The sequence below is a fragment of the Micromesistius poutassou genome, assembly GCF_964030765.1.
Source record: "Micromesistius poutassou genome assembly, chromosome: 7".
Classification (NCBI taxonomy): Eukaryota; Metazoa; Chordata; class Actinopteri; order Gadiformes; family Gadidae; genus Micromesistius; species Micromesistius poutassou.
The window spans coordinates 4771802-4793825 of record NC_140277.1 but is presented as its reverse complement, the minus strand read 5'-3'; the positions used below and the strand labels follow the sequence as shown (position 1 = coordinate 4793825).

Sequence of the window (22024 nt, the reverse complement as noted above, 5' to 3'; positions counted from 1 at the left end):
CTGGGAATACAACCTTGTTTTTGTTTTCCAATTGCATAACATTATTTTGTATGTTATTTTTATTGATTTACGATTACTTAATCATTTGCAGCTTCCCTGACAACATCTGTTGTTTGTAATACGGTAAGCCCTGTCTCTGATACGACATGATGTCACATCGCTACACGCCAAAATGAGAACACAACTCGACCACAGGTCTGTGGTGCTTCACCACTGAAGGACTGCACTGAATGAGGACAATAATACCTAAATCACTAAAACAATTGGGCAATTACTTAAAAAAAAAAGTAATAGTGTGATTGTTCCAATCGCCAGATGGCCGGTTGTGTGCGGTCTTGGGTGGCCGGCAGACTGTTTTATTTGGTGCTAGTTGTTTAAGGCTGTGCATAGTATTAAATCAAATGTACTGAGGTGCTACTTAACAAATTACACCAAGTGATTCCACTCCACACCAGCATGGCTGTTATGAGACAGTTTCCATGGCTACTTCTGTGTGTGTGTGTGTGTGTGTGTGTGTGTGTGTGTGTGTGTGTGTGTGTGTGCCATCTGCTACTGGAGAGACACTACTTTAATGGGGGTCAAGATGCGTGGCTCACAGAGGGGTGTCATTAATGGGCCCAGCCACCTCTGGCACTCATGCAATTGGAAAATCAGCGAGATTACATGCACCCCATACGACACAACGGATGACAAAAGATGAGCTTGTGCACAATATTCAGGATCAAGCCTTTAGGAACCGCCGCCACGTGATGCTTAACTCGAGTAAGACTTAAAAACACATTATATGATGTAACTAGACCCCGTAGAATCACTTTAAATGAGACTAGGTTTGTTAGAATATTAAAGGCCTTTGCAAATATGGGATTGATTTTCTATTTTTGGCCAGAACAGTGAATATGAGGAGGTTGGCTACATTATGGCCTCTTCATGATCTGGTGTAGGTGCTTGGTTCATAATTGAAGTCATGATGAGATATATGGAATGAAACAACGTCATGCTTTTCTTTAGATCGAAATGCTATTACACACTGGCTGCTGCAATAACATCTGGTAATATGGTCTGTAATTGTTTAAGAATAGGAAATTGTTTTAAACCCGGCAAGGAGCATCCTGCCTTCTGCACCAACATCAGAACAAGCCAAAAAGTAACGATTTCTAACTGTGAGGAGGCAAAGATTCCACAACACGTTGTCCCACACTTCACCCACCCTTCACCTTCAACCCAACAGGATGCGTGGTTCCACACGGCCGGACTACAACGCCACGCATCCTCGTAGTCATCGATCCACATTGATTATATGACGCAGGACCCCTATAGTCGGCCGTATGGTAACTCTATCCCCCAGGCTGTGGCCGTACATAGCATCTCATGTCATGGGATGCTCCCCTACGCTGTCTCTCGACGCCGAAGACCATGTTCAAAATGCATTGTGTGTGTGTGATCTTCAGGAAGTCTGTTTCATGTGCAGAATGCTCCAAAACCCTTGGCACTGTATTCATACAATAACTGCCACTTTTGGAAGTATTCAGTAACACTGTACACTATTAAACAAGTGAAGTTTTTACTCCTGAGAAGAAGTTCAACAGTATAAACATTGTTCCTTTCTGACACTTCAACCAATGATCATCCAGTACCAACCCGGCCCAGCCCCCCTCACGCTCCCCCTCCCCTCTACAGCCTATGATCAGTTGAAGGTTCTTTGAGACCTCGCCGAGCACAGTGGTGCACGGCTTATTGTTCTCCTTCCAATCATCGTTCCTCAACATGTTTTTTCAATATCACTCGGTGTCCCCCGAGCATCCGGCGAGCAGTGAGTCACTGCGACGAGGCTGGATGAACGTCTGGCTGCTCACAACAGCTCCATCCTCGCCCTTGCAGCATGAAACAATTACAATAAACAAGAAATGGATATATATTTATAAATGTATACTTTGATTAATCTTTTCATTTTCGTACATTCATTGCTCTGTGTATGTGTTTTTCTTTCCACATTTCATTAGCTAACTTATGCACATGAGGTTACACGAAAGAAGTTTCCCTGATCGATGAGATGTACAGGAGGTGTTGCAGAAAGGTCTAAGCGTATCAGCGGCTTATCTTTAGTGATAGAGCTAACCCTCTGTTTTACTTAAGTGTGAGTGGATTGTATTGCCCGAGGAAGCCCCGATATCCCTTTACAAACCACAGCGGAGTGTAGTCTGTAGTGTTTGGGTACAGACGTGGGCACATTGATTTGAGAGTGATTGTTGTGTGAGTGGCTGGTGCCCAGCCCTGATGGGGTGTGGTGGGGGGGGGGCAGAGTAATGCATCACTCCACAGAAACCAAGACACTGTCAGTCACAAAAGGGAGCCCAGGGGTTTGTAACATCAACCTCACACTAAGTCAAAAATCTCAACTCAATGTCCCTTCAGGATGTATTGATGTGTTTTAAATGTATGATTTTGTATCAAAATGTATTTAGATGCAATAAACCTAATAAAAGAGAATAGATATAATCTAAAATATATATATCATCTAAAACGTATAGCATTGGTCACCCACATGGCAGGGGTTTCATGCCCATTGCATGCACACTTGGAAGACACATGGACTACAAGCAGCTCTAATCCTGCCCATTACTTGGCAAGGGTTCAAACTGTAGTGCTGCTAGGTTATTGGTTATATTTGTGGACGACTTGGCACCGAAGGACTTAAACAGAGATACTACTCCCATCCTCTCACTCACAAGCACACTGGACACGGTATTATAAGCGTGGAACGGACCGTTATCTATGATAAATAAATCTTCAATCTTTCGGTGTGACTTTTTTTTCTCGAAGTGATCAAATGGACGCAATCTGGGGGGCATTCATTCTTGGACGTGTTTCTTGTTGTTTCTTGTTTTTTTTTTCTTTCTAGAAACGCATCAAATCAACGCGTATCCCGCGGGGTGTTAATGAGGTGACTAACCTGCAGATGAATTATATCTCTGTTTCCTGGAGATGCTATCCTGCGTGCCCTTCTCCGGAAGGACCGGAAAAATACATCGCATCTTATTAGCCTGATGTGAACCTCCTCCCCCCCACCCCTGATCAGCAGCAAACCACAGACAGTCCGAGCAGGCAGCGGTGGCTGCTCATACTGCAGGCGCTCAATGGGCCATTTTCACTGAGGACTTCAGTGGCCGTCCGGAAAGCTGCGCGCAAAGGGGGAAACTGGTTCTTATCTGCATTCATATAGTTTGGTGGTTGGTTGTTTTTTTTTGCGCCAATTTAGGGGGGAACTTTTGTACGTTTTGATTCCGAAACTTTACCTATGATTCGCGAAGATGGGGCCAACTCGTGGTTTTCCTCGGGGAAACATCCTTTTGATACTGTTGCTGTGGTGTGGAGGTAAGGGTGATTTCTCATTTGCTTGTTTAAACTAAAAAATAGAGATGCAATATAGTCCTGAAGGGGTAAGGATTTAGTTAGATTGAGTCTTTTTATTACGTATTTTATAGTTCAAATCAACATATCAAAACTGCGTTTTAATTTTATAATTTTGAGTTGACCTCGGTATTTACATCTTTTTTTTTCGGAAGACGATTTGTGTTATAGATAATTATTAAATAGATTTTGTAATTGTTTAAGGTCAAATATTTTACGTTTGGGTTGTTTATCATGGTTTGTTTACTCCGCTGCATCAGTGGCCGTCCCAGCATCTTTATCATTACGCACGTCCACTGAGCTCATCGCGACCTTATCTCAGAACCACCTTCATGCCCAACAAAGAGCAGACCTGCAGCCTTGCTGACTGTGCCCTTGCTCAACGTACCGGACTCCCTGACTCCCTACTTTAGGATTTATTCTGACAACCTTAATTGGCTACATGTGGGGAGACGAAAAGAGCGGTGTATAAATAGGCAGACCTATTTGTTACATTGTATAAAGTTATGCGGGGGAGAAACAAATAAACAAATAAAACAAATAAAACTGTTCATCAAGGAATATGTGCAATGGAAAAAAAGGTCGAAATGTTAAGCTGAACATGTTTGGTAAGGTCCCTACATTAAGAGTTGCGGCAGATGTCCCGGTCCGGTAGAGCTTGGTCCTGCAGTAAAATAAAAATACATTGTCCTCGGACGTTATGTATGGAATGGAACATGGAATGGAACATGGAATGGAACATGGCTTCATATGCATCCAGCAATATATCATAATATTATAATCCCGTTCACAAGCCCACAGCCCAACTGTACTAACACCGTCCTCACGTCCAGTCTATATATAAGTCTGGCTCATGGCTGGGGTGTCTGTCTGAACCGCGGTGCACAGGCAGCATGTGAAATGTGATAGACCATTTTGTGAAATCCCATTGTTTGTTATGGGACATTTCTAACCGAATTTAATTTTATTTAGGCCTACTGCAAGTGTCGTAGGCCTAATACGTGTGCGCCATTTACAATACGACTTTGCATTAGGGGGTCAGATTTTATTTCTAGATTGAGATGCTTTTGTAAAGGTTATATTTTGTAAAGGTGTCATTGCTTTTGTTATATTTTAAATCGTAGGCTTATTAGCAGCATCAGTGCCCTTGCTGGCCTTGTTCTGTTGACATGCTCTGTTTGGCCTTGCTCTGTTTACCTTGCTCTTTTTGTCGATCGGACTAGTAAACGGTGTCTCGTTGCACGCACATGGAACCGACCTGTACGGGGCCAAGTGGATATAAGCACAGTGGATAAAGGACTCAGCTTTTTAATCTAAAAAGCATTTCATCAATTTCCAATTAAACGGGTGCTGAAATCGACGCCTTAAGTGACTTGGCTGGTGTCGACGGGACCGCCCACACCTGTCTGTCTGTCTGCCACAACAGCCCCGCGTCCGTGGAAGCGGATAAAGTGCGGCAGGCAGGCGGGCAGGTGTGCGGCAGCTGCTCCTATCTGTGGGCAAACACGCGCTGTTTGTTTTCTTTAGGAAAATATCCCCCAGCTACGCAACTGCACCGCCACTCGCCCTGCTTATTTTTTTTTTTTTTTGAAGGGCAAGTGGCGGGGCAGATTGCAGGTTGAACGTTAAGTCTGTTCTGAGTGCCCCAACTGATTGATTAGTAATGCACTGTAGTCCATTATAATGCCGCACCTTTTGTGGAGACTCAATGATAACACGCGACGTTATTTGTCGTCATACGCTCTTTTGCATGTTGAACTATGTCCATGGAAAAAGGGCAACGTGTGTGGCCCTTATAGGCCTATGGGACCTATTCTATGTGTGTGTGCGTGTGTGTCTGTGTGTGTCTGTGTGTGTGTGTGTGTGTGTGTCTGTCTGTCTGTACCAAACAAAGGCTTTCACATGCCTAGAAAACGGTGCCTCATCTCACTCCACAGCAGTTCATCGCTGTGTAGGCCTAAACCACCACCCCCAAAAAACGGGAGCGGAGAAAGAGGCATGGATGTATTTCACTCCAAAGGATCGACCTGTTTATTCCCTACCGTGACCTTGCGACTCCATCTTTGACCCTCTCCGTGGCCTTTAGGTCCTAGGTGAGGTCTCAGCAGGCCAGGATGTGACCTGTGGTGCCCAGGCCATCACATCACAGGCCAGGGGCTCCTGTGATGGACTGGAGGATCCCAGCGGAAGCACAGCATGGGAGGGGAGGGGCGTGGTGGGTGGGCGGCAGTTGTTGCTTGCATTAGCGGAATCATTTTCATCAGCTACCCCCGCTTTTTTGAGAAGGGCCAGACGGATAAATCTCATTTGATATGTGCCACTATTTGATTTAGGCCCTTGTTACAGGAGCTGATTTAGTTAGGCTTGTGTCTAGCGTTGTCCATGGATACGCCATAAATCTCGTCAGCGTTCAGCTCCTCCTGTCAAAACATTTGCCTTGTATTCTAATTGGGGAAACGCCAAGTTACGGGATATTGTCATAAAATAGTTTTCTGTGTCGAGGTGTTCAGGGTTCCTATCGTTGTAAACATTAGTGTTCTTTGTTCTTTAAGATGCAAACGATCCCACAACCCAATGCTGGTCTAAAAAGCATCCAATAGCAGGAATTACCCCCTGTTTTACAACATCAAGTGATTTGCGTTTAACAAAGTGGACAATTTGTATTGGTATCAATGTTGTGGTTGTTGCTGTTGGATTAGACTAGACAACACATCTAGATTACCACGCGATAGATTATCCCTGTGTAGTCATCAGCCCGAGGCGGTGGGGAGGCTGGCGTTGTCGGTGAACGATATACGGTGTCTGAGTGTTTTACTACAAATGAAACCAAAGAGACCGTGGGCTTCCTTTGCCGTCATCCCATCTCCAGAGAGACGATGGAGCACAAGCACAGGGAAGGAGGAGGGTTGGTGATGGTCTCGGCTGGTGAGACCTCACCCTGCCCAGACGAAGAAGCCCTGTCTGATCCAGTGGCTGTTGTGTTCCACCCTGGTCCCTACCGCTGTGTAGATCCAAACCACCAGGGCACGTGTCAACCGCTCCCTCCCTGATCTTCCAGTCAGTGGAGCGGGGAGCGGGGGGGGGGGGGGATTGTACTTTGCGGTGGTGATGGTGCGTGTTGGTGTGTGTTGGTGGTGTAGGGACAAGGAGACATTGACGATTCGGCCCTGGGGCTGTTTTCTGCGCCTGGGTCAGGGCTTACATGGGTCTTTCTTGACAAGAGGTTCTCTGCGTGCCCACTGGAGCATGCTAGTACGATTGGCCCGTTGTTTATGACTCTGAAGAGGAAAACAAAGACTCTTGTTAAGAACTCTTGTTAAGCTCTTGTGTGAGCACAGCTCACAACAGCTAGATCTCCACTGAGCGATAAGGCTTTGGCCCTATCTGCTTGTGTTTGTTAGTTTGCATGGGTCTATTCTCTCAGTCAAAAAAGTATTGTACATTTTATAATATGCAGGCTTAATATGCAAGCTCAGTGGCTCAAGGACTTGCCTTTTACCAGTAATGTAATCTCGTAGAAGCAAACCCCTCTATTAGCCGATTGGGACAATTTTATGACTATAACATATGAAAGTCGCAAAATAACATGATTTTTCATGAGTAAGTCCAACATTTCAGTTTCCACCCTAAGTGGCTGGGCCATAAGTTTGAAGGTTGGCCTGAGTGTGACATCTGGATCAATAGCTTTACAGTAACTAACACTAATACTCATGGGCCATGCTCTATACAATGACTAACCCTGTATATTTAGAACGGCTTTCACTCAAAGTTTGCTGACTTATCGCTGTGTTCCCTCTGACAAACAACATGCATATATATAAACATACAGTTCTGGTGATGATGAGGAACAACTATAATTATTTTCAAAAGATTCAACTTTCCATGAAACCACAAGCTCGCTGTTGCTATTGTGGTTGTTTATGAGGATATTTCACGGGCTCCGAGGATTGTGATAGAGGAGGACTGGGTCTTCCGCTGCGTGATGTGTCGTGTGTTCAATATTTGATGTTGCCGCCATTCCCAGGGGAATTGTTCAACTGAATTTGTAGTTGCAGGAATCCCCCCGAGGAGCCGGCATATTAGATTCCATGATGACTGATGAACATGGTCCATCGCATTTCGGCTCTTGTATTCTCTGCGGGCTAATTGGATTATGTTATGGGATAATTGATTATTATGTTACGGCATGCATCAGAGTAACCCGAGTAATCTACCTGCAGTCCATAACTAGCCACCCCTTAACCAAGCTCCTCACGAGAAAATGGAATATATCACATTACCCGGCATGGATTTCATGTCTACCCCCCCCGGAAATTACTTTTTCATTATGTCTCTTGGTTTATCTTCTAATGTGGGTAAACACAAACAGCCCAAGAATGAACCCCCCCCACCTCCAACCCCACCACCATCACCACCACCACCTCCCGCAGGAATATATTATGTTCTGGATGCACTATGCTGCATGACGAAGCAATCCTGCATCTGGCAAACCAGGAGGGAGAGATTTTAAAACATTATAATCAATAATAACTTTCCCAAATAGAATTATAGCTTGATGGGCAGCCTCTTAGTTAATTGAATCATTGCAGGGAATCAGGAATTAGTTATGATTCTCATACATTACGTTGCAGGGAGCCTAGCAATGATTGCAGGTTTCCAAGGGAATATGAAAGATTCATTCGAGGCAGTTATGACGGGTGGGTGAAACATCAGGGGTGATGGCCATCTTGTAAGCCATGAAGGATTTTTCCTCTACTGGAAAGAAATGTCCTCAAAATTAACCTTTGGCAGTCTATCCTTGTGTAGCTGGCAGTGAACTGAAACCTTCAGATATCATCTGTTAACCACTGCTGCAAAAGGTTCACACACATACTTGACTACGACTACCACTCTGTGTTTTACATACAGTAGAGGTGAACTCCAAAGGGGGCCTGTGTGACCGTTAGCCCCGCTGCTGTCTAGCTCATCAGTGGAAAACAATCAGCATGAGTGTTGATTAGTAGAGATATTGATTGGTCGTCTGCCAGATACGCGCCTTGCCAAGGGGTCGTTACCGAGAACGGATGCATTGATCTGTGACCTTGAAATAGAGGATTGCATGCAGGGAGGGTTCTGCTGCCCTGAACCCAGGAACCCAAGCTCCACACGGGCTGAGAGAGAGAGAGAGAGAGAGAGAGAGAGAGAGAGAGAGAGAGAGAGAGAGAGAGAGAGAGAGAGAGACACAGACAGACAGACAGACAGACAGACAGAGAGAGAGACAGACAGACAGACAGATAGACAGAGAGAGAGACAGACACAGTTGTATTGCATGGGTCATGTGTATATCCTGAGGGGGTCAAAACACCGGGTCAGTAATCATAGCCAAACCCCCTGCTTGTTGACAAGGACCCTTCTTTGGAACCCCACCCAGGTTGTGTGTGTGTGTGTGTGTGTGTCTGTCTGTGTCTGTCTGTGTGTGTGTGTTGGGGGTTTGTGTGTGACTGTGGGTGGGGGTGGGTGCGCTGGTGGATCTCCAGTGCTTGTTTCAATTTGTGCCTCCGCCGGAGAGGTAAATTACTGTTGAAGGACTGTGCGTCTCGTCCCTCACCCCTCCTTCACAACCACCCACCCATGACATCATAGATGGTAAATCTCTCTGCCGATGCACGTCCGCACTGAGCTAATTGAGTTCCTGTCTTTGTCTGGGCCGGCTGGGAGGCCACCTCGCCCTCTCCGTGTAGTCCCAGACATGTCGTCCTGGATGTGTAGTCCTGGATGTGTAGTCCTCTGTGTAGTCCTTGAGGTGGAGTTCTGGATGTGTAGTCCTGGATGTGTGGTGCTGGATGTGTAGTCCCCTCTGTCTGGTTCTGGATGTGTGGTGCTTTCTGTGTAGTGCTAGATGTGTGGTGCTGGATGTGTATGTAGTCCTCTCTGTAGTCCTTGGGGTGTAGTGCTGGATGTGGGGTGCTGGAGGTGTGGTGCTCTCTGTGTAGTGCTGGAGGTGTGATCCTCTCTGTCTGGTTCTGGATGTGCTGTTCTGGCTGTGTGGTGTAGGATGTGTAGTCCTCTCTGTCTGATTCCGGAGGTGTTTCTGAATGTTTGGTGCTCTCTGTGTAGTGCTGGATGTGTGGTGCTGGATGTGTGGTGCTGGATGTGGGGTGCTGGATGTGTTGTGCTGGATGTGTGGTGCTGGATGTGTTGTGCTGGATGTGTGGTGCTGGATGTGTGGTGCTGGATGTGTGGTGCTCTCTGTGTAGTGCTGGATGTGTGGTGCTCTCTGTGTAGTGCTGGATGTGTGGTGCTCTCTGTGTAGTGCTGGATGTGTGGTGCTGGATGTGTAGTGCTGGATGTGTGGTGCTGGATGTGTAGTGCTGGATGTGTGGTGCTCTCTGTGTAGTGCTGGATGTGTGGTGCTCTCTGTGTAGTGCTGGATGTGTGGTGCTGGATGTGTAGTGCTGGATGTGTGGTGCTGGATGTGTGGTGCTGAATGTGGAGCATTGGATGTGTGGTGCTGGACGTGTGGTCCTCACAGATTAAAGCACAGGAGGAAAATATCATGGAAACATAGTTTCTGTGGGTTTCTGTGTTTTGTGTTTATCCTGGCACACCGTTTAGACACAGAACAGAGGCTGTATATATGACAGTAGAATCATATAAAGCCAGAGAATAAACCTCACCGTATATCATAATGCTGGACAAAATGTGACATGTAAAAGAGCTCAGAGGTCAACGTTATTATACAGGCCTACTGGATGTGCTTATGGCATTTGTATGTAATTACCAATGTTAACCATGCAACTACAATATGGATTTGAGTCGTGATGATCAATATTTGAATGTTACATGATTTACGAGCCAATATGTAATTGATTTATAAGACTGCTGTCAGTTCACACACTGCCTGCTGCTGCTATTATGTAGTTAATTTATCATTGTGAGGATGGCAAATTTTTCTTGCGTTGATATTGTATTATTGCTATTGTTAGAATCATTATTCTTGATATTATTATTTATGACTCATACAATTAATTTAAAACGTGTAGACACCGGTTTACATATTTAAAGTGTTGTTATAAGAACGTCTAGGAAATAATTCTAATTTAAAGGAGGCCTATGATCTTTACAATAGGCTTTTGTTTTTTTCGACTTCTTTAATTAAGCGACATGATTAGCATAGCAAATACACAGATGGTACATGATAGCGAGCAGGGGGGTTCACTGATCCTGAAGAGCCTTTATTGCTGGCGCCATCGAGGAAACATCGTTTGGGAAAAGCTAATGAGTAATTTCTCTACAAATCCTCCATGTCCCCCCCTTCCCCATCTCAGATTTATCTCAGTGTCGCTGTATTATAGGCCTTGTTTGGTTTCTGGATATGATGTAAATGACGCCCTCTAGTGGCCATTATCGACATAGTCGTAAACCAAAATAATGCAGGGATGATGTGTGTGTGTGTGTGTGTGTGTGTGTGTGTGTGTGTGTGTGTGTGTGTGTGTGTGTGTGTGTGTGTGTGTGTGTGTGTGTGTGTGTGTGTGTGTGTGTGTGTGTGTGTGTGTGTGTGTGTGTGTGTGTGTGTGTGTGTGTGTGTGTGTGTGTGTGTGTGTGTGTGTGTGTGTGTTGTGCAGTGAAAGCAACCCAAATACAACCAAAGTGACAATGCTGATTAGGATCGTGTTTACATAGCTTTGGTTTAGACACACACGATTCTGAATAATCGTCAGAGATGCCTTAAAATCTCTTAATCCACCTACCAATATATCAATAAAGAAACACTCTCTCCCTTCGAGTGAGGGTCGCACTTCACCACTAAAATATTACAGGTCGCATTGAGCTGAATCCCAGAGCACCAGTAGGCCTGAGGCAGCAATCAAGTGTTTAGGTCTTAACGACACCTAATAAATAGGACCATGTCTTCTGTGTGTCTATCTACATCCTTCAGGATGGCCGGCCGATCTTTAGCCATCAATCCGTCCTGCTGTCATCCAAGCCCAGCTAAATTAAATCAATGTCTGAAACCAGAGCCAAAGTCTCAACTGCCACAACAGAAATAGCAAATCTAGTTTTGCCTTCTGCTAACGATGTTAGCACGTTCCCTAAATGGGCCCGCACTGTCGTAAAAGAGTAGCATAGCGAGGATATGATTACGGGCTAAACACTCCCGTCTCGATTTTCCTGTAAAACACACTGGCTGCCAGGGTGCTTTATAGGTCATCAACCCATCACCACCCCCCCCCCCCCACCGCCGCAAGTACTGATTTGGTTCTCCTAAGTATCATGTTATTCTTTCTAATTAAAATTTCCAAGGTGAACGCAAGGAGAACCGGAAACCACATTTATTGACCAGGGGAAAGATTCATCCCAATCGCTGAATAGGTGTCATCTGAGCCCTTCCTTTCAATTTCCGTGAGCCGACAAGAAGACAGGGCGAGTCGTAAATCACGTGCGCCTTGCGTTTTTAATTCCATCGCCCAGCTCAGAGGAATCAATGCGACCACTGACTTGCCACAACGAGATGATCCTGATAACAGTCTCTCCCCCATGCCTTTTAATTAGAAAACCTAAGAAACCTAGATGAATAATGTCTCTTCTTTTTTTAAATGCTGGTTTTCAGGAAGATATGTGAATAACTGTCTCCCTCCATCCATTCCTGTGACTACTGTACTCCCCCAGGATGCCGAGGGCTGTACTTCCCTCAGAGCGAGTACTCTGAGATTGTGTACGTGGGCCAGCCCGCGGGGACCCCCGTGCTCCAGGTGCACTCCATGCTGGATAACAGCAATGAGCGGCCTCACTTCTACCTGTGCTTCTCCTCCCTCGGAGCCCCTCCGTACAGCCGCTGGTTCCACCTGGACGTCCGCACGGGCGTGCTCCACCTCAACAAAACCCTGGAGGAGAGCGACTTTGCCATGCTACGTGAGTGACAGCCATGCGGTCCCTAGTCCGTCTGCACGCGTGTTGTCTGTGTGTGCACTTCAGGTACAATCAGGTACAGCACAGCCTTTGTTTTTCAAGGTGCTTTATGAAGTAAAGTCAACTTGAAGCTTGGAATATACTCTAATAGTGATGTGAATAACTAAAATTTTTCATGGTCGAATAATCAGTGGGTGGTATGAACGGATAATCGATTATTCGATGTGTGCCGACATTCACAAAGGCAGCCATGGATCATCGGCAAGAAATCACTTAATATCTTAAACGCAAAAAAACAAACTTTAACAGTGATCAGTGTTTGTGTTGTATGCATATATATTAATATTTATGCTTGTGTATTGTGTGTATTGTTTTTCTGTACATGATTAATAATAAAAATTTAAAAAAAAGTTCTAATAGTTCTACAGAACCAACATTAGTTCCGTCCGTTAATTCTTGTTTATTTGAATGGGAAAAAATGTTAATGGTCCAAATGTTAAAAATCGGCTTTGACCCTCGGGAACGAATAATCGAATAATTGAATATTCTGACCCATCCATATACTCTACTATTGAAGAGAAAAGTCTCTCATGCCTGTAGGGTCAATTGAATTTCTTTCGTTCTCCATTTTTATTAGTTTGTCCCTGCTAGTCCCTGCTAGTATGTCATGTCTGAATGTCTGGCGGCCGAGACGCTAATGTAATTGCATGAAGCCAGAGGAAACTGCAGAGTCATCGAGGAGAGCTCTGTCCAAGATTAAAACCAGGGCCTCGCTATTGCCCTGGTTGTTTCATTTATTCATTCATTTATTTCTTTATTTCTTTCTTCATTTATTAGGTAAGGGCCCTGTGACGGTGAAGAAGCTGACGCTGACCGCCATGGCCCTGACCCGGCCCTCCTCCAGGACCCAGTGCAGGAACCAGCACGCCCGCCTCTCCGTGATGTTCGTCAATGACACCGTGCCCCCCTGCAGCGACAATGACCTGCAGCGGCTGTGCTTCCCGTCGCGGGCGCCCCCAACCCCCCACATCATGGAGAACCGGCTGGCCGGGCCGGTGCAGCAGCTCAGACGGCTCACCCTGCTCAACATGTGCCCCAGCTACAACATCTCCTACAGCGTGGAGTCAGGTCAGCACATGGGGAGGAGGGTCACTCTCACAGCCGCTCAGGAGACCCGGCTCTTGTTGCTCCAGAGGGACTTAGAGGGAATGTTAAGGGAATGGGTGGGAGGAGGAGGGGGTTAGGAATGCTTATAAGCAGCCAGGCAAGGATGGGAACCAGAGTCTTGTTAATGTAAGATAAGACAAGATGTTCTTTTGTTATTAATACCAGGCAGGGAATCAGCATGTCTCAGCAGAAGAACAGGGACAGTCATCATAAAACTATTTTATAAGAAAAAAAAAGAAAAAAACAGTGTGAAGAGTGATCGAGAATAAGTAACGAACAAAGGCACGAGTTAAAATGTTTTTGAACTCTCCAGTATAAACATCTATATATATATATATGTATGTATATCTCAATGAATCCACTGTGTCTCTGTGTTGGCCGTCTCTCTCGGGCCGCAGACGTCCCCGTGCCGTTCGCGGTGAACGAGAAGACCAGCGAGCTGGAGGTGACGGCGCCGCTGGACCGCGACGAGGTGGAGCTGTACCGCCTGGTGCTGGTGTGCAGCGTGCTCACCGACAAGACCTTCACCAAGTTCGAGACCTCGCTGGAGGTCAGCGTATTCGACGAGGACGACAACGCGCCGTTCCTCAACGGGACTGACTCCGTGGAGGTGGCCATCGAATACAACCGCGACAAGGTAGAATGAAAACGGCTGTTGGTGCAGTAACACAACATGTAATGGGTTGAAAAGTCTCAAAATGGCTGTCGGTGTGTTCCTCTGTGGTTTTACCCAGAATGCCTTATTGTGTCTTGTTTGTCCCTCCAGGGTGCTCTGCTCGCCACCCAGTCTGTCTTTGACCGAGACATAACGCCCAAGTACCCCAAGGAACCAAGCCAGAACCGGTACGTGGGAACCCTGCTGACCATCGACCCGTGGATCAACGAAACCTTCACCATAACAAACACCTTCAAGGAGGATAAGTCTCTGTTTGGCAACATCCGAGGGACCGTCTTTGAGTACAGTACGTATATTAAAAAACCCACCGTAATACAATAATATTTACTTTAAATCAATTAAATTTTGGTGATTTTGGTTATTACCAAAATGATTTAGGTTATTTTGACCATCATCATCTCACGTATATCCCCCTTGTATCCTAGCGCTCGCCCTCAAGAGGAACCTGTATGTGACGGAGAACCGCACGCTGCAGGTGGATTACCTGGTCAACGACACCACCTACCCAGGTCCCGAGGGCTCCGTGGTGCTGCGCTACAACATCACCATCCTGCCTGTCCCCATCAGCTTCAACAACACCACCTACCTGTTCACCGTGAACCGCAGAGCCTCTGCCTACGCACTGGTAGCTACCCTGCTCTCCATCCACCCCCTGGGACCCCACACGTGCTTCCATGTCCTTGGTTAAAACAACTCACAAAGTTATGCGTTATCCACACACACATAAGATACTCTCTATATACTCTCTGTCTGTGTATTTATCGATTTAGCTATAGATAGATGTATAGATATATCTATGCCTGAGTATGTCCCTTGGGAATTCCAATTTATACACAGTTTAGTTGAAAAACAGAAACAAGTTGTGGCTCTCACAGTGAAGTGAATTCCTTTGAATATGTGTCATTGAAGAGCCGATAGGAATCTTGTTCAAGGACACCTTTAGGTCAGCTGTGGATATTTGGGTGCCCATTCCCCAACAGAAACATATAGAGATACATTTGTAGGGAAATTTGTCATTTCCCCTTCACCATTTGAAAACATTACCAAAAAATGTACTTCTAACCAATATGTGCTTTTACATCAATCATATAGTTACTTACACAATCCTCATTTCTGCAACCCCGCCTCCACCCCCCCCTGCGTCTCCCTCAGGTGGGCCGGGTGTGCGTGGAGAACTGCCTGAAGTTCCAGGGCATCAGCGTGGCGTACCGGCTGGAGCTGGCGGACCGGAACGCGTCGGCCGAGGTGCAGGCCTGCCACGCCGCCCTGGACGTGTCCCAGAGCCTGCGGGACATGACGGGGGTGCTGTACGTCAACGACTCTGAGGCACTCCGCAGGGCAGAGTGCCGGGACCTGCAGTACGTGGTGGTGGCCCAGGAGGAGAGCGGCCTGCTGCAGGCCAGCACGCAGATCCTCGTGGTGCTGGAGGGGGAAGGTAATGTGGGGATGGGGGCCGGTCAGTGTGGGAAGGCTGTGTGTGTGTGTGTGTGTGTAAATGTGTGTGTATGATGTGTGTTTGTGTGTGTGTGTGTGTGTGTGTGTGTGTGTGTGTGTGTGTGTGTGTTATATTGTCTAAATATATGTGTGTGCATGCTTTGTGTGTATAAGTGCATGTCAGTAGCTGTGTGTCTGTAAGTGTATATGCGTGTGTCTGTATGTGTGTGTAAGCGCATGTCAGTAGCTGTGTGTGTGCATGTGTGAATGCACATCCTTAATAATACCTTTGCTCAATTTGAAGCTGCTACTGCCATTAAAGTCTGATGCATCACCGGTTGGACTGCATCAGGGAGAAGCAGTCTACTCAACGTGACCCAATGTCCGTCTGTGTATCCGTGTTCTGCTCCTCAGCAGCCAGGGCCGGCCAGCAGGAACAGCGGGCCCTTTCCTGTGGTGAGAGCAGACAGCGGGTAGACTGTGAGATCACCAGGGGCCTGGGGGCCACCAACGGGAGATGTCAATGGAGACAAGGCACTGAGAAAGGTAAATTGATGCTGCTAGGGTCTCAGGTCAGGTCAAACCGGGTAAATATTAACCAATGGACTATTTTGTTAAATATTTACTTGTTTGTTTGTGTGTGTGTGTGTGTGTGTGTGTGTGTGTGTGTGTGTGTGTGTGCGCACTGGTGCTTGTGTGTGCATGTGCGTGCTTGTGTGTGTGTGTTTCTTGGTTTTAGAGAGCATTGAATATGTTGCTCTTTGTTTTATCTTTACTCTATAACACTCTATGACAGTTGACCAATAGAGCTCAGACATCAATGGAAATTGAGTGAAATTAAATACTGAGTTAAATAGAGTGAACATTGTGAACACTGTTGATTAAAAGTATGCTCAATAATGCTTTTAAGAAATTAGCAAATATTTGCTTTGCTTGGAACAGCTTCAGTTTTTGAGACATTGTGAATGATATGGCGTATATGCGTACTCTTGAGTTATTCTATGGTTCACAGAGTTAAACTTGTATTTGGGCCATTTCCTTTTGTACTCTTTAATTAACCAAGCCCTGTCATGTTTATTTTCCTTTCGAGCAAATCTCCTACACCAACCAGTATTTACTGGTTGGGATTTTACTGCTATTTGTATCTGAATCTGCGCTGACTCGTTCTGTGTATTTATATTCCAGGAATATCTGAGAATTATTCTACCTGTTCCCCGGACCTCCGAACTTGTCCAGACGGCTTCTGCGATGCGGTTGAAAGCAAAGACATGTCAATATGTCCTCAAGATTGTACAAGTGAGTAAAGTACAACTTTTCCTTTTTTTTCTTTTAAATGACTCACCATAGGAGCCGCTAGTCTTGCTTAGTGTTGGTTATGTTCATTGGGTTTCATTGGTGTTTTGTTTGTGTCTTCAGCAGAGGCCGTGATCGGAGGTCATGTGAAAGGCCTAATGTTTGGGATCAAGGCCGGCTATGGCACATGCTACTGCTTCTTGGAGCGGTGCTTCTGTGAGAAGGACGACATTGAGGGTAAATCTAAATCTGAATCATGCACAGATTGTAATGTGTACATTCCCGATGCACAACACCTACAACCAGTGTATTATTTTGTACAATCAGCAGAAGGAAGCGAAGGCTGTCCTTTGCACCAGTACTGGGGTGGCCAATTAAAATAACCCTTCTTTATTTCCCATTCAATCCAGAGGCGATATGCGACGAAATGTGTAAGACGGTCATCGCCACTGCTGTACTGCTGTCCTTCATCGTCTCCATCCTCCTGTCCTCATACTTCGTCCACCGGTACAACAAGAGCTCCCCCAAGCCCCCCATCGCCTCGGCCGAGATGACTTTCCGCCGGCCCGCCCAGGCCTACCCCATCAGCTACTCTGCAAACAATGTGCGGCGCGCCTCGCTGGACTCCATGGAGAACCAAGTGGCCATTGACACCTTCAAAATACCTGTACGTCACTTCAATCAATGTCGCATTAGCAGTTAGGGATAGTCCTATTCTGTTAGCTGCTACGGCTAGTCCCAGTTAATTAGCTGCTACAGCTATTCCTAATCCATAAACATTTTTGGCTAGTCCTAAACCATTAGCTGTTTATGCTGGTCGTAGTTCATTAGCTGCTTATGGGAGTCGTAGTTCATTAGCTGCTAAGGCTAGTCCAAATCCATTGGCCTCTTAGGCAATTCCTTGTCCATTAGCTGCTTATGCTAGTCGTAGTTCATTAGCTGCTAAGGTTATTCCAAATCCATTGGCCTCTAAGGCTAAGTCCTAGTACATAAGCTGCTAAGGCTAGTCCTTATTGTACCTCAGATCATAACTGTTTTTCTATTAACAGGAGGATCCAAAGTGGGAGTTTCCTCGTAAAAATCTGGTTCTTGGCAAGACCTTAGGGGAAGGGGAGTTTGGGAAGGTCGTCAAGGCAACGGCGTTCCGGCTGAAGGGGAAAGCTGGCTACACCACTGTGGCTGTGAAAATGCTTAAAGGTAAGAGAGCCCTGGACACAGAGGAGCCAAACCAGGAATTATAGGTGATATACTTGGAAGGAAGTGCGGGAATAATAACTTAATTTAAATTACCTCCCAACCACCCGACAGACCATGCTTCACACAGTGAACTGCGTGACCTGCTGTCAGAATTCACATTGCTGAAGCAAGTCAACCACCCCCATGTGATCAAGATGTATGGAGCCTGTAGTCAGGATGGTAAGGCCTCATTCGTTACACACTCCCCTGTTCATGACCATTCTAAGGACACAATAATGCTTATCTAGAATTATATGGAACCTAATCAACAGTGCTGCATCCCCCCGGTCATAGGTCCATTATATCTCATTGTGGAGTACGCAAAATATGGATCCCTTCGCAACTTCCTGCGGGAAAGCCGCAAGGTGGGACCAAGCTACATGAGCGGCGAGCGCAACTCCAGCTACCTGGAGAACCCTGACGAGCGGGCCCTCACCATGGGGGACCTCATCTCCTTCGTCTGGCAGATATCCAGGGGCATGCAGTATCTGGCAGAAATGAAGGTATTTCCCATTCCAGAGGAATCGCTGTCGTTTCAGTGCTTCTCAATGAGATAGATAGCGGCCGGTCTTAGCTAGAAACTCAGCAGCATGACAGTTTTGGTGTTTGTTAGTGGTGTGGATATACAAATATCGAGGGGTTTACAACTAATTATGCAAGCAAAATGCATTTATTTTGTCACTGTGAGATCTCTATCCCTGTATGGGAAGCATCACTAGATTGTCAGTGATATAACATTTTGCGCATTTGCTTGATTTTGGTCAGCAGTTGCTTACAGCTGAAGTTAACATTTGTTTTACTTGTTAGCTCGTCCACAGAGACCTCGCCGCACGAAATGTCCTGGTAGCCGAGGGCCGGAAGATGAAGATCTCTGACTTCGGCCTCTCCAGAGATGTGTACGAGGAAGACTCCTACGTGAAGAGGAGCAAGGTGAGATGCAGACCAGAGAGAGGCTCAAGCCAAAACGAATCTAGAGTCGCAGTATCCACCTACCACTGTGTCCTCTCTTCCAGGGTCGTATTCCGGTCAAGTGGATGGCGATAGAGTCCTTGTTCGATCACATCTACACAACGCAAAGCGACGTGTGAGTACCGAAGAGGTTCTATGAGGTGTACTAGATTACTTTATTCTAAGGTTGTTTAGAATGAATGTAACGGTTTCTAATTGTGTCCTCTCTTGTCAGCTGGTCTTTCGGGGTACTGTTGTGGGAAACCGTGACCCTGGGAGGCAACCCATACCCGGGCATCGCTCCCGAACGCCTCTTCAACCTCCTGAAGACAGGCTACCGTATGGAGAAACCAGAAAACTGCTCGGATGAAATGTGAGCTCCACCTAAACTCTGTTTTTACACTAGTCTCCTGTGTGCAACGAAACGCTTATTATAACTAATGCATAAAGCAAAACGGATTTGGGGCATCTTTCCAGCATGGAAAATGTCTGCGTTGAAGACGTATGACTAAAGGTTCTGCTTGTTGTTTCTGCAGGTATAATCTCATGCTCCGCTGCTGGAAGCAAGAATCTGACAAGAGGCCCACTTTCACAGATATCAGCAAAGAACTGGAAAAAATGATGGTGAAAAGTCGGGTATGAGCGTATTAATACTTTATTAATCGCCCTCTGGGACAGTGAGCTAAATACACAATCTTAATTTGTCTTGACATAATAACTGTATACTCATCAAACCTTTCCCTGTTTAAACTTGGGTTGTTGAAGGCCTCTGCCACCAATAAATTGGTGTAAGTTTTAATAACCATTTAACATTCGCAAAGAATTGTCCAGGCACAGGCAGCCAATAGCATAGCACACAAAAGACGCCTCAAGTATTCTATCTTGGTCCGATTATACTTCTTAATACACGCCATTAGACGACGTATAAGCTGCTGTCAGATCCATATCTGTCCAAGCCTGTGTGTGCGTGACAGGATTAAGTGTTTGAGTCTGTGTGTGTGTGTGTGTGTTTGTGTGAGTGTGTGTGTGTTGTCCTCGCTGACTAACTAGCCTAATCAGGTGTTCCACCCTCGCCAGGATTACCTGGACCTGGCGGCGTCCACGCCGGCCGACGCTCTCCTGTATGACGACGCCCTCTCCGAAGAGGACACGCCGCTAGTGGACTGTAATAACGCCCCTCTCCCTCGCACCCTCCCCTCCACATGGATTGAGAACAAGCTCTATGGTAGAATCTCCCATGCATTTACTCGATTTTAGAGGGCACAAGCTCTCTATTTTGTGGTTGGCTTTCCGTAGTCAAAGTGCGTGTGACTGTGACCTATTAGGCATGCCTCTTTTCTCTGACACTGCCCGACGTAGCTCCCATTTCATCGTGAATGAGAGGCTCAGTGGAAAAGATCTTGTGTCTTGACTGTTTGTTTGTCTGTTTGTTTTTTTTCTTCCTTTGGACCTGCTTCCAATGTACATGAAACCCGACCAAAGAAATTTAACATTTTGTATATATTCCCATAATATTAATTTATACGCCCCTGGCTAATCTTCATGTTTCAACGTCATTCATTTGTAGATATTATCTTTCACATTCCATGTCACTACATTTACATCATTTCACTCACCACTCTTTTTGTGTTTGATGAAAATGTATGTAACATTTGAAACAGGTCCTCGTCAAATCAATCTCTTTGTGGTTTGGATTCCAAACTGTCATAAATTTCCTAAATTTCCAATGTACATAGGCTATTTATCTCTGATTCTGAGTGTTAAACAAATAAACAGTAAGGCTTTTAAACTTAGCTAGAGTGAGGGGAAATAAAGAAAGGTTCCGCTTAGTCATTTCCCCAAATTGATGACAATCTATGGTTGATCAAAAAACAGCAACATTATTAAGCAATAATAAACCTGTAAACAACTCTGAGCTGTGGATGTTTCTTTTTAATAGTTACAGTAAGACAGCCATTTTGTATAATATGACGCGGGATCTAAAACATTGGGTTGGTCAACAAGCATACATAACGCTCCAATAGTAATGCATATCTTGTGTTCATCCTTCATTTGCAAGCAAACACATTCATTAACACTCGTGTTGAATGCCACCTGCTCAGAGGTTTCAGGCTTTTGTTTAAAAATTAAACAATTCCATAGTTTTATTTGAGAGCCTTACTGTCTTGTCCTCTGTGTTTCTTTCACTGAGTGCAGAAAAATGATATGTTCTCATTTTTAGGCATGTCATACCCCAACTGGCCTGAGAAGAGCCCGGTACCGCTCAACAGACATGATGCCACTAACCCTGTCTTTACAAGATATGCCAATGATAGTGTTTATGCAAACTGGATGGCTTTGCCTTCACCCGCAAAAAATGTGGACAAGCTTGATAGCTAAGGATAAACCATTGATGTAGACGATCTTCCTAATCCGTAGATGTGTATATTTCTATAAAAGAAAGGAAAAAGTGTACATATACAATCTGATTATAAAGTTGGTTCCCTTTTTTTCTGTTGCACGGGTAGTCAAAGTTTAAAAACCAGAGTCTTTCTTGCTGCCAAATAGCTCGAAAAAAAATGAGAAAATAAAACATAGACCATGCTTCTTGCAGCTCATCGGTATGTTAATCATTACCTCAAGGTCATGTTGGCCAAACTGTATCATTGCATGACTACTGTACCAGGTTGTATGTCAATGTTAATGTCTTTCAAGTGCCTGTGCTGCTTCTACAATAGCCTCTAATTATTAGTGTGTACAACTGTGAGGATGTTGTTCCAAACCTGGAATTAAAGTGGGCCATCTTCACCATCACATGTTGTAGGACTCTAGGAGCTGGACGAAAAGAGAACTGGGAACTTGTTTTGGCAAATGTAAAGTTTCTATTAAAAGGGGAAGGAAGTTCATTAAAATGCTGACACCACTTTTGTGTTACCCCACAGGATATTTTGGACTATACTTGCCAAAGACAAATAATACACCAATGTTCAATAA

At 45.4% G+C, this 22024-nt stretch overlaps 1 protein-coding gene across 1 annotated transcript; it reads left to right on the top strand.

Annotated features, from left to right (window-relative positions):
* Window positions 1-3308: 3308 nt before the first annotated feature.
* Window positions 3309-21430, top strand: ret (ret proto-oncogene receptor tyrosine kinase; the record flags this gene model as incomplete). Its single annotated transcript, XM_084470162.1, has 20 exons — window positions 3309-3372; window positions 12058-12300; window positions 13135-13425; window positions 13863-14101; window positions 14231-14426; window positions 14566-14765; window positions 15293-15575; window positions 15989-16120; window positions 16760-16870; window positions 16991-17104; window positions 17278-17534; window positions 17917-18064; window positions 18176-18283; window positions 18398-18606; window positions 18911-19033; window positions 19117-19187; window positions 19287-19424; window positions 19588-19687; window positions 20129-20276; window positions 21273-21430. 20 exons carry the CDS (start codon window positions 3309-3311, stop codon window positions 21428-21430), a joined length of 3333 nt encoding a protein of 1110 aa, XP_084326288.1.
* Between the last annotated feature and the right edge of the window lie 594 nt (window positions 21431-22024).